The sequence below is a fragment of the Tenrec ecaudatus genome, chromosome 1 (assembly GCF_050624435.1).
Source record: "Tenrec ecaudatus isolate mTenEca1 chromosome 1, mTenEca1.hap1, whole genome shotgun sequence".
Classification (NCBI taxonomy): Eukaryota; Metazoa; Chordata; class Mammalia; order Afrosoricida; family Tenrecidae; genus Tenrec; species Tenrec ecaudatus.
Window position 1 is genome coordinate 222,129,795 of NC_134530.1, and position 15,368 is coordinate 222,145,162.

Below are 15,368 nucleotides of genomic sequence, written 5' to 3' on the forward strand. Positions count from 1 at the left end.
GTTATAAATACCCAAATGGCCCTTGGCAGAAAAAAGGACCCTCCCGCCGGCTACAGCAAGTGAATGAAGACTCTGTGGATTGGAGAGAACCAGGTTCTTGGGGCTCGGCTCTGGACCCTCTGGCCTGTAGGGTCGCTGTGACTTGGCACTGCCTCGATGGCAGTGAATTCGAATTTTGAGTTTGTGGTGCAGCGTGAGTCTCCACTCTGACGGCCTTCCTTACCCTGCCGGACCTTCGTTTCCCCTGGATCCCAGGGAGCTCCTCTCTCCTCTCCTCCAGTAACACGTGGATTGGGACAAGGTCCCCATCTTCCCGGTTCCTAGTTCTTTTTTCCTTGTGCCCTCCCTCCTTCCCTGCTCACCACTGGACTTTCAGGGCCCTCCATCCTTTATTATAGACTCCTGGAGTCCTTTGACATCATCCTGATGACTACACTGTCCACGTGGAGGCTGGCCTGGCCAGCCCCCTGGCCTCTCAGTCCCTTGCCTGCCCCAATTCCGTTCCCTCCAGCCACCTACTCCCCTGTCCTCCTCTGGGCCTTATGTTACTCGACCAGTTGTATTTTCAGAGACAGCTTCAAGGGCCCTGCAGCTGCGCAGACCCGGCACCTATTCCTACCATGGTGGCTCTCTCTTCTCATCTGTCCATGGTCCTCTCTGTTTCCTTCCGACCCATCCAGCTCGCCTTGGCTTTTCTTGTGGACTAGACCCTCAGCCGATCATTCAACTCAAGAGCGCTTTGGCCACGACGCTAAAGGCTCCTGTCTGTCATTTTTCATCATCACACCTGGCAAAACCGCCGCCCTGAGTGAACCCAGGCACGTGCTGGATCTCTACAGGCACGGCTGAGCGGCAGGCGCGAGGGTGGGGGCCAGGGGAGTCCGAGCAGAAGGCGCACTAGCTCTCGAAAGTCCTGCGGTCAGCCGTCTAGGTGCTCTTCCTGCCTGCTTTCGGCTCCTCTGCTCAGCTCCTTGCCAGGGGTCACTGAGATATCCAACCTCCTCCATTTCTAGCACACCTTCCAAGTCCCACCTGGTCACCTCTCAGGAGAAACCTGCCGCAGGCATCAGGGCGGCTGTGCAAGCACCGTGGCTTTGAGGGAAATGCACACCCGCACAGTTCCAGGGGCCTAGCAGGCCAAATCCAGGAAGCCAGCTCCAGGGAGGGGGACCCTTCTCTTTGCTGGCTCCGGTGAAGGTCCTCGTCTTCAACCTGCGTGTAGGAGGTTCTCGGTGTTAGAGGTTCTTTCTGCATTGTAGACGGTCCTCCGGTCGCTGCCTGCTTGCTGCATCTCTTTCATAGCTCCAAAGAGGTGGACTCGGGTCACGCCCTAATCCCGTAGATTGTATCCTGCCTGTAACCTCTGAGGGGCACCAGCCTCCACAACTGGTAGAGGGTATTAAGGAGCGGTTGTGTAATTGAAACAAAAGAGACAACAGACAAGGCATGCAAGGACTCACCTCTTCCAATGGAGTCTGGAAGAGAGAGAGTGAATGTATTCTTCAACAGACATTTATAGATATATATGGGGTGTGTTAGGTAAACTGAGGCACGAAACAAGAAGAGACGGACCATACTCGCCGAGGACTGATTAAAAAGCAGGCTTTATTGGGGACAAGCGGATGGGTTCAACAGCCCACAGTAAAGTGAAGCTGTGGAAGCCGCCCCAGGGGAGCGCTTGAGGTGTTTTTTATCCCCCACCCCCCCCCCCGTTGAAGCTTCTGGAGAGTTGACGTAAGGTGTGGTTTTGCTCAGTGGGGTGTACGTGACTGTTTGCTCATTGTACAAGGTCAGTCTGTTCTGGTTCTAGGAACAATGGTATGGGCGGTCTGTGCTTTTAGAGGGTACAGTTGTTCGCAGAGCTAGCTTGTTTCTGGGAAACTCAGTCTGGGGGAAGGCTGTCCATGCTTTTACCAGACAGGGTGTGCAAGCCACATCATAGACAGACGTAACAGGAAGGGGAGGTACTAGAGGCATACAGGTGACAGGAAAGGGAGGTACTAGAGGCATACAGGTGACAGGAAGGGGAGGTATTAGAGGCATGCGCAATAAAAGGGACCATATGCAACAGGGTGGGCAGGTCCTAGATTGAAGATGGCAGCTTAGCCTTCCTTGGTCCTCCTTGAGCTGGCCGACCTTAGGTGCCCCTGAGCTCTTCTCCAGGGGAACATTCTATGATCAGTATCAGATGGGGGTGGGCCCCACTTAGGATGGGGTAGACAATAGGATCTGATTGCTCTTAAAGCCAGCATCTGGGAACACCAGAGAGGGGACATGTGATTATAAGGGATATCTTTAAATTGGCATTATTATGGGGGGGGGCATTGTGGGGGATAACTTTTAGTTCAGAGACTGTGACTGGGATTCATCTTCCACTCACAAACGTGAAGGCCTTCCTCCACCAGAATCTGCCTCCCAAACTCTTTCAATATGAGTGTAGAGAATTCGTCTGACTACTCTTGCCGGTTCTCAGTTTCCCACAAACCTCACCTCATTAACACTGTAGAGCTTAGGGTTCACAGCCCATGGGCTATTTACATGAAAGCACAAAATGGAGGGCAATTACATAATATCAAGGATCATGGCCTAGCCACGTTGGCGTCTGTTTTGGGGGAGGAGGGGACACAATTCAGTCCCTGACAGCCACTCTCTGGTTTTCATCTTCAGCATCTCTGTGTCCTGTCTCATGCCCTTGTTTCCTCCAGCCCTTCTCTTGGCCATCGAGGGCTCTGCCTAGCGGGTTCCTTGCTGTCTGTTTAAGGACTTCAGATGAGAGTAGACCTGCGGAAGTCCTAAAGGGTGCTGTTGACAGGTGCTGTCCAGTTGACTCCAACTCATAGTGACCACATGTGGCAGGGCAGGACTGGCCCATGGATTTACCTTGGCTGGCATTTTTCCAGGAGCATATCTCCAGCTCTCTCTCCCCCAGAGCTAGTGGGTGGGGTTGAACTGGCCATTATGCCTCCTCCATCCCCCAATAAAAGCAACTGGACTGTATTGTAGGGAAGCAAAGTTGGAAGAAGGAACCCTGGTGGGATAGTGGATACTCATTGCGCTGCTAACCACAAGGTTAGTAGTTCAAACCACCAGTCAGTCCTCAAGGGGAAGATGAGGCTTTGTACCCCAGTAAAGAGCTACAGTTATATCCTGTCCTACAGGGTCCCTATGAGTGGAGCCTATTCGATGGCAGCAAGTGTGTGCTTGAAGAAGGAAAGCGTCGTGTGAGTGAGGGTCTCCAAAGGGACTCCCATCACTGAGCGGGACTGCCAAGTCCCAGCTCTTTCTGGAAGCTAGGGGAGAGAGGATGGGCCAACCCGCCCTCTCTGGTCCGTCCTATGGGCCAGGGCCAGGCTGAGGTAGGAAAGGATTTTTTCCTGGTTCTCTGCAGGGTGTCCAGCAGTGTCCATGCTCTGTTCAGAGGCCATGCAATCCTTTCTGTTGGGCAGCACAGCATCAAACGGAAGTCCTCCCAGCTGGCTGAGGACGTGAGTGACAGCATCTGGGCAGCCCTCACAGGCCATGCCCATGGAGAACTTGGGTTTTCACATGACTGATGGTGGTGGCTGCAGTCCGGCTCTGGTTCTAGGGTTTCGTTGTGCAGTAACGATTCTGGGGAGCGGCCGAGAACTTAGCCATCCCTAGCATTCTAAGGAGGTCATGTATTGAAGGGCCCGCGGTTGACGTCTCAGAGGGGCATTAGTGAAAGTACAGGAAAGAGAAACTAGCGAATGAGGTGGGCGTGGGCCGGGTTGCAAGCCCTGCCCTCAGGCTCCCAGCTCTGGGCCAGGCATACAAGTGGGTGTGGTGCTGGTGGCTTTTAGAGTAAGTGAAGTGCACCGACAGGATGACCCTCCTTCCTCTCGTTGCCCAAGCCAGGACCCAGAGAAGCTGCTTCCAGAGGGAGAAGGGACTGGTTGTGGGAAGTGAGGATGGATGAAACTGAAGGGGAGGTGGCCTGTTCTGGGGATCCGTGACTTGGCCTGTGTTGGCACTAAGGGACTCCGGAAAGGGCCTGGGGTGGAGTTATGCTGGTCCTCAGTCCAGCTTCCCAGACAAAGAATTGAGGGGTTGGCTCCATCACCTTTTGGACTATGCCCCCCAAACCCATTCCAGAATTCAAAAGAGTGGGATCAGAGAAGAAGTTGGGGGGGGGGGACTACAATGTGTAGGAAGTGTATGACCTTGGGAGTTTGAATGTGGAACTCTGACCTTTGGATCTTTAACTCTCTAGGTCTGTGACTTTGGGTACACCCCTAAACCTCTTCTGTGAGACTGAGACCCAAGAGGATAGATTATACCTTGGACTCAGCACAGAGTAGGCTCATAAGTTGCCTACTCAACTCTTAAAAGTAATCCTAGAGGCAGCAGTTTCCCTACATTCCCCCCGCTTTCTCCCCTGCCTTCTCCGCTGCCCATGTTACTTTCCACAGGGCCATCAGTCTATCCCACCACGATTGGAACTGACTTAGCAAAAGTGGGAAAGGACCCTCCCCCTTCCCCAGACAAGGGAAGTGTCAGAGAAAGAAGGCCCCACCTTTCATATTGTGTAGAGACCTCAGGAAGCAGTGAACTTGGAGTGGTCCCAGGCAGCCCAGTCCACACTCCTTGGTCTCCTCCGATCTCCCAGCTCCCAGAGGGCTGACTCAGAAAGACTCTGGGCCCCTCATACCCTCGAATCTGGGTAGCAGGTGAGGAGTCAGGCTGAGAGCCACACAAGACAACAAGTTCTCTTTGTCATAGGGAGATGCTCCTCCCTTCCCAAGACACAGGACAGAAAACCCCGCAAAGCCCAGGGCTTTGTAGATAGCTGTCCAGGGGCAGGAAGCAAGGGACAGGCACGTTGTTAAAGCAGGAAGTCCACAGCAGCTAGCCTTGAGATCCTGCAGGGCCCTGGGGCTGCAGGGCGGCTGACAATGCCTGGAATGTTCTTAGAGGGCCCCTGACACACAAGGATATGCAGGCACATGTGTGTGAACATCCACACAGTTTATTAGACACACGTAACTCATAACTCTCGCGCGCGCGCACACACACACACACACCTTCTCTCTGCTTAAACTGAAGGGGGGCAGGTTCTCAGTTATCTAATGACAGAATATTGACAGAAATGCCACAAGTGAACAGCTCTAACAAACACATTGATTCTCTCCCAGTTTAGAATTCTGCATTCAGGGAAAGTACTCTCTCTGCGTTGGCTCTGGAGGAAGGTCCTTGCCATCTTTCAGCAGTACCTGTGGGCCTGGCTTCCGGGGATCTGCATGTGCTTTGGTATCAATCTTCCTCTGGGTCCGGGCTGTCCTCAGCACAGGGAGCCTGGGTCCACAGGATGGGCTCTCCTCCCGACTCTTCATTCTTGATGGTTGTTAGGTCCCTCCCTTTTCTACTCACCTCTCTCTCCTTTTATCTCTTGTAAGATTAAAGGTGATACAGCTCACACCTTAGGGAAGTTCTCCTTATCTCACATCAGGCCTCTGACCTAAGGATGCTGTGTCCTACCCTAGTCCCCTTACAACTGATTAGCTGATCACATCAGATCACTCTGTGTGTGTGTGTATGTGTGTGTGTGTGTGTTAGTGATGACAGAATTTCAGTCCTGCCAAAAACCACTGAGAGTCACGGTCCAGCCAAATCGACACGTACTGACATACAATTCAATCCATGATCAGGGCTCACAGGGAATTTTGTACAATGAAGTTGGCTCAAAGCAGAATTCAGAGACCTGTTTGCTTTCCCTACCCACAGTCTTCACTCCATTTCTTCCTTCTCCCTCAGAGCAAGAAGTGGTCCAGGGGCTAGAATGACTCACTTTACAGAGTCCTTATTGAGCTGATTCCTCATCCGGAAGTAGAGACGCTCCGGCGGTTTAGGCATGAAATGCCCTCTCTGCTCGTCACGAGCTCCACTGCTGCCGTGCGCGCTGCCCCGCGAGTGCAGAACAGTAGCTGCACTTTGAGCGATCTTGAGGGGCTGCTTCAAGGGTAGGGATGGGGGTGGAGGCAGGCTGTCTCTTCCCCACAGCAGCCTATCTCATTGCCATAGCAACACAGCTCTGCCTTCACCTGCTGGAGCCCTGGTTTCTGAATGGAACGGAACACGGGGTACTTCCTGGGATAGCAGTGGCCCCCAAAGTCCTTTGGGAAATGACATGTCTATCTCAGGTCAAGTGGAATAGGGGTGCCCTGAGGCTACCAGAAGAGAGTGGAGGTTTTTTAATAGGGGCTGAGACCACTTGGTGACACAGGCTGGTGATCTGCTCCCAGAGATCGCCACCCGGGAACCTTATGGGGCAGTTTTTTCGTCCTGTAGTGTTGTGTCAGAATCAACTCGCTGACACACCACCCACCCACCCCCACCCCCACTGACAAGGGTTACTCCTTCCTATGCCAACTCCAATGGAGCCCTGGTATCATAGTGGTTACATGCCAGGCTGCTAAACTGCAAGGCCAGCAGTTTGAAACCACCAGCCGCTCTGCAGGGAAAAGATGGGGCTTTCTACTCCTGTAGAGAGTTACTCTCTTGGGAACTCACAGGGCCAGTTCTATCCTGTCCTAAAAGGCTGTTAGGAGTTGGCATCAACTAGACGGCAGGGCGTTTGACCTTGGTTTTCTAGCAACTCCAGCTATTGGGGCTCCCAGGGGTGCCCCTCAGCACTCGCTGTGCCACCTAGGCAGACTGCCCTTTCTCCATTTCCGCCAGCTCAGAGACCCTTCCCAGAGTAAGTGGTGGTGGAGTGGGGGGGGGGCAGGAGTGCTGGTGCTCAGCCGTAGGCTTGCTGTTCACTGTATGTCTTGAATGAGTTGCTGCTCTTTCTGAACCTTGTTATTCTCACTTGTAAAAAATGGAGATACTAATGCCCAACTCCCTAAGGAAATTGGGTGGCACACAGATAACATGCTGACTGAATTCCAGGTTGGTGGTTCAAAGCCAACCAGCGCCTCTCCTGAGAAAAGACCTGGTCCTCTGCCCCAGGAGAGACACCAGTCTCATAAGCCTGTGGGGCGGCGCGATTCTGTCACAGCTGCACCACAAGGGACACAACAGCCCTGGTGGTTAGAAGGCTGGAGAGAAGGGAGATGGAGTATTGGTCAGCAACCCTATAGGTGAACCTCGCGCTGTGGGTTTGCAAGACTGTAAATCTTTATGGGAATAGAAAGCCTCCTTTCAACCCCCCTCCCCCCCGCCCTTGGAGCCCTGGTGGTTTTTAACGACTGACCTTGCAGGAAAGAAAAAAAAGAGCAATAAAAAATACATCAGTCGTGGAGGTTATTTTTTGGGGGGAGGTTATTATTTTAGGGGTACTTTAAACAAATGAGGTGCCCTGGCGGCTTAGTGGTTCCATGTTGGGCTGCGATCCGCATGGTGGGCAGTTCGGAACCACCAGCAGCTCCGCTGGAGCTTCCGGCTCCTGGAGGGGGTCACTATGAGCCAGCATTGACTCCATGGCAGTGAGTTTGGGTTTTGGGGGTGTTTTCTGCAATCAAATAAAGCTGCTCCTTCATGACTCGTCCGTCGAACTTCGGAAGCATTTACCCAGATGACGCCAAAGCCCTCAAAACCAACTAAAAATTCAATTGAGGAGTACAGAGAACCACCTCACCCGCGCTGATGGCGAAAATCAGCTACAAATCTCAGGCTGGGGAGTTGGCTGCTTTCCATTTATTGCCTTAGGCCGGAGCCGCCAGCCTCCCTCCCGCTGGCCCCGCCCCGCGCCCCGCGCGCCCCGCCCCCGGCCCCGCCCCGCGCCCCCCAGGCGGCGCCGCCTGCCGCTTGCCATAGCGCAGGCCGAAGGAGTTCCAGTTGTAGGCGGACAGGTCCTTCTCCCGCTGCACCAGCCCCGCGCCCCGGGGCGAGGGGATCAGGCGGCTGCGGGGCGCACACAGGCCTGGCCTCTGGGGGCCTGTAGGGCTCTCGGGGGGCGGGCACAGCGAGGCGTCCCGAGGTCGTCGCCAGGCGGGGGGCTGCTGCTTCTCTGCGCACCGCTGCTCCCGGGGGGCCAGGGGGCCGAGCCGCTGACCTAGGGCGGAGAGCCGGGAGAGGCGGGCAGTGAACACCAGGACGGGCCGCTTTGGAGTACCAACTCGGGCCCCAGCCCCGCGGCCCTTTGTCCCGGAGCCTCTAGGACCCTCAAAAGGAAGCTCCGTGTTTGCAGGACCAGCCAAGACCACCCCGCCTAGCTGGTTATCTTAACCCTCTTGGTTGCTAACCTAGTTCACCAAGACTCACCTCAGAAGAAAGGTCTGGTGATCTATTTCTGAAACAGCCACCGAATCTTAAGGAGCAGTTCTTTCCTAGCACGCAAACCAAGCTCCAGAATTGACTAGTCCAGGGCTTCTCAGCCTTCCTAATGCTGCGCCCCTTTCACAGCTCCTCGTGTGGTGGTGACTCCCCCAACCATACCATTATCTTTACTGCTATTCATCACTGTCATTTTGCTACTGTTATGAATTGGGTGACCCCCGTGAAAGGATCATTTGACCCCAAAAGGGGTCGCGACCCACAGGTTGAGAACTGCAGGACTAGGATGCTCCATTGCCCTGGAGGGGACGATGGCAGCTGGTGTTTCCTCGGCTCACTAGCTGACATGGTAGCAGTTTCCCCATAGGCTAGGAGCTCCTTGGGGCAGGGGGAGGGTAGAGTGCATTCATCTCTCTGAGTGCTTGAAACAGTGACCCGCACATAGTAGGGCCTCCAACGATGCTTGTTAACTATGGGCCCCTGCCTTCGAGTCAATTCTGATTCATGGAAACCTCGGGGTTACTCAGGGTTTCTGAGACTGTAAATATTTACGGGAGTAGACAGCCTCATCTCATCTGTCTCCTTTAAGAACAGCTGATGCATTTGAACCACTGATCTTGCAGTTAGCAGCCGCATACCTAACCCACAGCACCCCCAAGTTACTTACCCTTGTTAACTAAAGCAAGGGAAAGCTTGTAGTAACAATTCAAGAGCACGGTGGTAAGTCCACCTGTAGGTCCTACCGAGGGTTCTTCATCACACTGGCCGAAAGGTCAGTGATTTGACCCCACCAGCTGCTCTGCAGGGGAAAGACGTGACCGTCCGCTTCTGTGACGATTACAGCCTTGGGAACCCGACGAGGCATTTCCACTCTGCCCGGTAGGGTCCCCAGGAGCCACAATCCACATGCTGGACACTGGTTTGGCTTTGAGTGAGTGATGGAAAGACTCAGCGAAGAGCGAGAATAATCTGAGTCACCTCCCCACCCCTGATGTGACGTCTCCCTTTCAGCCTGAGGGTTCACAAGACAGATCACAAGCATGGTTCTCTGTGTTGATGGTAATTTCTGGCAGTAAGGATAATCAGTGGTAAGAGATGGACAGAAAAGAGGCCTAGTTTTGTGTGTGTGTGTGTGTGTGTGTGTGTGTGTGTGAGTGAGAGAGAGAGAGAATTGTTTTTGAGCCCTGCTTCTCAGTGTGCTGGCCCACCTTGGAGATCAGGAGTGTATGCATGATCCAGAATTAATGCCAACCGACCTGTAAGGCCCTTTGCACCAGGTGCCCAGCCTTGGGCCAGGCTAGGATGGAGAGGGAGGATGGCAGTCTGCCCAGCTGAGCTTACTGCCACAGTCGGATTACTGCCCAAGCCACTATTTGTAGCCTAAACAAAACATTGTAGCCCAAAATACCAGTGTCCCCCAAAGTAGCACCAGTCCCCTCACCTGGAATGAGCACCTCCTAATCCCAGCGAGAAGCCTCTTTTGGAAAAGGCCACTCCAGACTATGTTCTCTGTGCCCTGGAGCGTCTCACAGGCATGCCCAATAACATCAAAAGCAGAAAGAGTATGTCTGGAGTGCTATGGACAGAGCAACGGCAGCCGAGAGGTCAAGCAGCAGGTTGTCATTTGCTCATTCTCGAAGCCCCAGGGCCCAGACTTGGGTTCTAACGGCACTTTCTTGGGAGCCCTGGCACTCGCTGGCCGTCTGCAGTGTGTGAGCATCTTAGAGATGTTTCTTTACCTCTTTCAAAACTCACTGCCAAGGAGGCAATGCTGACTACAGCGACCCTGTAGGACAGGGTAGAACTGCCCCTGTGGATATCTGAGACTGTCACTCTTTACAGGAGTAAAAATCCCCATCTTTCTCCTATGGAGTACCTGGTGGTTTTGAACTGCTGGTGTTGCAGTTGGCAACCCAACACGTAACCACTAGGCCACCCCTGTCTTTTCCCAGCTCATCAGTTCCCACTTGAAAACTCGGTGAGCATTAAGGAGCTGTGAGTGAGGACTGATTCAATGGCATGGGTTGGGTTTGGGTTCTTCCCCCCAGGTCCCCCATAAAGGGTCTGAGGTCCCCAATAAAAGAGCATGCAAATTCTGTGGGCGCCTAACAGCTGGGCACAGAGAGGTGGTTGGTATGGAGCAGTGAACTCAGTGGGAGGAACCAGGATGGTGCCCAGGGGCCCACCGCCCCGACCCTCTGCAAGCCTCCTCATGCCCACTGCCCTCTCTGCTCATCGTGACCCCCTGTGATGGAGAACTGTCCCCCCCCCCCATCTTGGCTGTAATCTTTAGGAAAGCAATGTTTTCTCCCTCAGAGACCCTGGGTAGGTTCAAACCACCGACCTTTCAACTAGTAGTCAAGCACTTAACTGCTGTGCCACCAGGACCCCTCCTTCCTGGTGCACAAAATAGTGGCAAACCATCCTTTCTGTCCTGGGTCCAGGGGACCCCTGGGTGAGATGCATAAGCACCATTCATCGGTTTCCACACGCTGTGAATGACGCTGTGTTCAGCTCAGAGCAGACCCGTGGTGCCTTCCTTCCTTCCCTCCACCCGCTTCCCCAGACCAGGCACACCTGTGGGTGCAGGCTTCTGGGCAGAATCCACCCGCTCTGACGTCTCCCCGGAGGAGGTGGCACAGAGGAGAAGCAGCAGCTGCCAAGAAGCTAATGGGTTCATCCTGGTGAGAAGAGGCGGGTCCTGGAAGCGCCCTGAGGAGGGAGAGAGGGAGGCAGAACCTGGTCAGGTTTGAGCTGGGGGTAGGTCTGAGGCTGCCAGTGGAAGCATAGCAGAAGTGTGTGGCGCGTGGTCATGGAGCGGGTGCGGGGCCAGGATCCTCCAGAGGACGCCCTGAGCAGGGGAGGAGTGCCAGGTTAGGATGGTTGGCAGGCTGGGGTGTGGTGGAAGGGACAGGCTACTCAGATGAGGAAATGGCCAGGGGTGTCGGAGGAATGAGGGATGAGATTAGGGGGGGTGAGATATGGCAGGATCGGGAGTGGGGGGTTGGGTGGGGTGGTGAGAGCAGCAAGAGGTTCAGGCCTCTAGTTGGAGAACTTTCAGTCCAAGTGTTCTGCCTGGAGCCTAGGAGCCATCCCTCCTCCCTGCCATGCTGCCTTGTGCCTAAGCCCACCCCTCCCTGAGCTCCACTCCCCCTTGCCAGCGGGCCTTCCTGGACCTGGCCCAGCCCTCCTGCTACAATAGAAATGTAGTTCTCTTCCTTTTCCAAGAAAGAAGAAAGAGGCAATTGGTGGCTCTTCCTCGCGGCTATTCACAGCCTGGGAGCACATCACTCGAGAGTGCCAGTGCCTGGAATTCGGGGAAAAGAACAACCGTTTCCTGTCTTAGCATACTATGTCCCGCGGGGGCCTGGGAGGAGCGGACCTGAGCTGGTCTTGTCAATTGGGCTGTTGAGGTGGGAGCCCTATGCTCTGGTCCTCCGTACATCTTTTTATGCGCCTCCTCCCTCCTTCCAGCTGCCAGTGCTGATCTCCCTTTTACCAAGCCGGGGTACTTCGTGATTAGCTGCCAATTTATGCTAAAAGGCAGAGGGAGCTCAAAGAGGGTGCCCTCATCAGACCTAAAGCCTGGAGCCCCTCTCTATGGCAGGAGGGAAAGACAGGCCATCATCAGGGCCCAAACAAACAAACAAACCCCAGCAGTTGCCTTTGGGCTGGTGTCTCCACGTGACAGAGTAGAACCATACCCCAGGGTTATCGATGGCTAATATTTTTTCAGAATAGACCACCGGGCCTTTCTTCCGAGGCACTTCTGGGTCGACTTGAACCTCCAACTTCGCAGCTGTGCATGCTAACTATTTACACCACCCGTGACTCCCACGCCTCATTTGTGTCCGTCTGCTCCAGCGGTTCTCAACCTTCCTCATGCCTCAACCCTTTCATACAGCTCCTGATGTGGTGATCCCCAACTGTGACATTATTTTCATTGCTACTTCCTTACTGTCATTGTGCTACTGCTATGAATTGGGTGACCCCCATGGAAGGGTTGCTTGACCCCCAAAGGGGCTGAGAACCGCTGCTCTCCTCCTAATGGTGGCTCAGCCCCATCCCACTCCTCTGCTCCTGTCCCCACCCTCCACCTCCCATCCCACCTGGGCCTCGAACCTGGCCTGCTTCCACCCCATTGCCTCTGCGTGGGAGACTCCTTGCTCCATGTGCAGAACACACAGGCTTAGACTGAGATGGTGTGGCATTGGGGAGCCCAGGCCAGAGCTCTCCGTACCTGCCCCTGATCAGGCCTGAGGTGGCGCCCAGAGTGGACCGGAGGCAAGACTGAGCCCTTGTTGCTGGAAGTTGCCTTCCAAGCTCACGTGGTGCCCCGGGGGCAGGGCAGGGCTGTTCCACTGGGTTTCAAGGCTGGGATCTTCAAAACCAGGTTGCCAGGCCTGTCTTCCCAGGCACCTCCAGGTGGGTTCCAATCAGCCAGAGGAGCTGAGGGCTTAACCCTCTGTGCCACTCAGGGACTCCTGATGACGCCATTGGAGAGGTCAGTATAAAACTGTGTGTGTGTGTGTGTGTGTGTGTGTGTGTGTCTCAGAACAAGTCTGTGTGGGACCAGCTAGTTCAGCAGTCACTGCGTGAGCACTATCCAGGTGCTAGGGCTAGATGCTAAGGGTTGACAGGTGTATGAAGAGTCGGGGCCGCTGCCCCAGGGATCCAGGTCCTGTGTGAGAAACTGACTCACAAACAGATCCTTTCAGCAAAACCCGGGAAGCGACCCTCTGGAGTCATGTCAATAATACGCAGGGGGAGCGAGGGTGGGGGCAATTCTGCAGAAGGCCAGGCCTGAGCAGGAGCGGGCTGATGGACAGGAACGCACCCCTAGCGGTTGACCCACAGGTCAGGCAGAACTGCCCCCGAGGCCTTCCTGGGCCACAATCTCCGTGGGAAATCTGGGCTGAATGACGAGGCTGGCTGTGCCCGCAGAGATTTACAGTCTGGGAAACCCTGTTTGGGGTCCTGGTGGGTCAGAATTGATTTGATGGCAGTGGGTTTGGCTTGAATGATTTGGTCCCTTGTACGTACGTGTGTGCGTACATACACACATTTAGGTACGACGGAGGGGCTCCCAGAAAGGAGAGTCCAAGCCCCTCCCATCAAAGACTCCCTCCAACTCTCTTTTCCCTGCCTGGCCTGCAGGTGGCACTGAATGTGTGGTGGACATGAATGGGCTGGGACAGGCCTGTCCCTTTCCAAGGGTGACGAGTGGCTGACCGACTGGGGACCTTCTTTGTGGTACCTCATAAATTGCAGTGACACCTCAGTCCTGGGAGGAGGGTGTTTGAAGAGGGGTGTCTCTCTCCCATGGGATCCCCTGCCCGTCTCGGGTGGGTGGGGAGGCACCCTTTGACTCAGGTGTCACTGGCCACCCATACTTGGGAAGAGCCGGCCAGAGGAGTCCCACACCTCAGCCACGCGGCCCAAGGGGCTCCGCAGCATTCTGCAGGGAGCTCCCTTCCCCAGTGAGAGCGAGCCCTTGGGATCCCTGGTAACCAGACAATAAAGTGCAAACCAATGCTTCACACAGGCATCCCAGCCGAGTCTGGCCAGCCAATCGTCGGGAGAGATCTGGAGCCCAGCCCCACCCATGCCCCTCCACCTGCCGGGCCCTCCTTTCCTGCTCTCTCCTTTGGAGCCCCCCCTGGGTCTGGGGGAGAGAGGGAGGGAGACCTTCCCAAGTGTGGACCCTGCAGCACACCTACCTTGGCTCAGTCCAGTCCGAGTGGGAGCGGGCGGGTCCCTGTAGTGATGAGGCCCCTCGGGTGGGTGGGTGGGCGATCACTGGAGCAGGGGTGCTGGACTCCGGGATCCCTCTCTGTGGCTCCCGGCTCACCTCCCCTTTTATAAAGCCCAGGGTGACGTCTTCAGGCACAGGCCCACCTCTGCCTGCTTCTCGCTGCCCGTCAGACCCTCGTCAGAGAACACGACGCCCCGACTCCTGCCTGCCGCCCCCTCCTGGCTCTCAGGACTGAAGCCGGCCTCCTCTGCCTCCCAAGGCTGCCTCTCCACCCTTCTGAGTTCTATCTGTCCCTATCATGATACCCCTACCCCCACATGCCCACTAGCTGGAGTCCCATTCTGCCCCGGAATGGCAGAAGGGGTGGGGTGGGGCCTGCAAAGACCACAGCCCCCCACCCCGCCCCCCGTGTGCAAAATGCCTTCTGTCACTCTGAGCAAGGGCCATGAACACCCCTTCCACCCACCCAGACTTCAGCCCCGAGGCATGGGCACAGACTGATCCATGGGGGTGTGGGCTCGGGTCTGAGAGGTGTCAGACCAGAGGTGGCTCTTCCAGGCTGTGTCCTGGGACTGGAGTGGCGGGGAGCCTCCACTCCCCTTTCCTTCTCCCTCAAACAATGCCAGCGTCTGCTCGCACAGAGGTGGGTGAGTGTGACAGGGTCAGACGGGGGAGCCAGGCAGGGAAGCCTCTGGGCACACCAAAGCAGGGTGACATGGCAGCTGGGGTAGGTGGGCGGGCATGGGAAGTTTTCTGGGCTGCCGGCAAGTGACTTTTGGGTGGGAGAGGCTGCCCGGGGTGGAGATGGGTAAGTGTATAGACAGAGGGGGGCGGTGGGCAGCCCCAGCAGCAGCGTGGAGGATGGTGGGTGGTCCGCTCCATCTACAGACTGCAACAACGGGGCACATTTCCTCTTCTCCAGCCACTGGAAGCGTGGCCCTAGGAGCCCCTCCTTTAGCCTCCGACGGAGACCTGCCCGGTTCTGCCAGGTACCAGGGGTCCCCTTCTCTGTCAATAGAGGCGATAGCAAGAATGACTCTCTTGTGTGGCTGAGGTGAGCACTACCCTCCACCCACAGGCCTCCCCGTCCCCGGGCTTGACCCTGCCTTCTGCCCCCTTCCTTCCCCTAAGTGGCCCCATCTTCTGCAGCCCTACCACCTCCTGCTTCAAAGGCCCCTCCAGGCCCAGGGGTGGGGTGAATGAGAGAGATAGGCCTGTGGTTTGAAGAAGGAGCGGTGTGACAGTCGATCTGGGCTCTTGGCGAGGGAACAGCTCAGGGATGGAACTCAGGAGGAGCTTCTTCAGTGATCCAGTGATCATGGGGATAATGGACAACAGACCCTTGAACTCACCTCCAGAATTTAAGGCGTTCCAGAGG

The 15,368-nt window shown here is 55.5% G+C and overlaps 1 protein-coding gene across 1 annotated transcript; it reads right to left on the reverse strand.

Annotated features, from left to right (window-relative positions):
• Positions 1-7,664: 7,664 nt before the first annotated feature.
• KISS1 (KiSS-1 metastasis suppressor) lies at positions 7,665-10,915 on the reverse strand. Its single transcript, XM_075542192.1, has 2 exons — positions 10,813-10,915; positions 7,665-8,014 (listed from the first exon to the last, which is right to left on the reverse strand). The coding sequence occupies exons 1-2, from the start codon at positions 10,913-10,915 to the stop codon at positions 7,665-7,667; spliced, it is 453 nt and encodes a 150-aa protein (XP_075398307.1).
• Between the last annotated feature and the right edge of the window lie 4,453 nt (positions 10,916-15,368).

Excerpts from the sequence above, each read along its gene's own strand:
- KISS1 (XM_075542192.1), bottom strand. The coding sequence starts at position 10,915 with ATGAACCCATTAGCTTCTTGGCAGCTGCTGCTTCTCCTCTGTGCCACC. Across the intron at positions 8,015-10,812 it reads CCAGAAGCCTGCACCCACAG|GTCAGCGGCTCGGCCCCCTG; the intron begins GTGTGCCTGGTC and ends TCTCCGCCCTAG.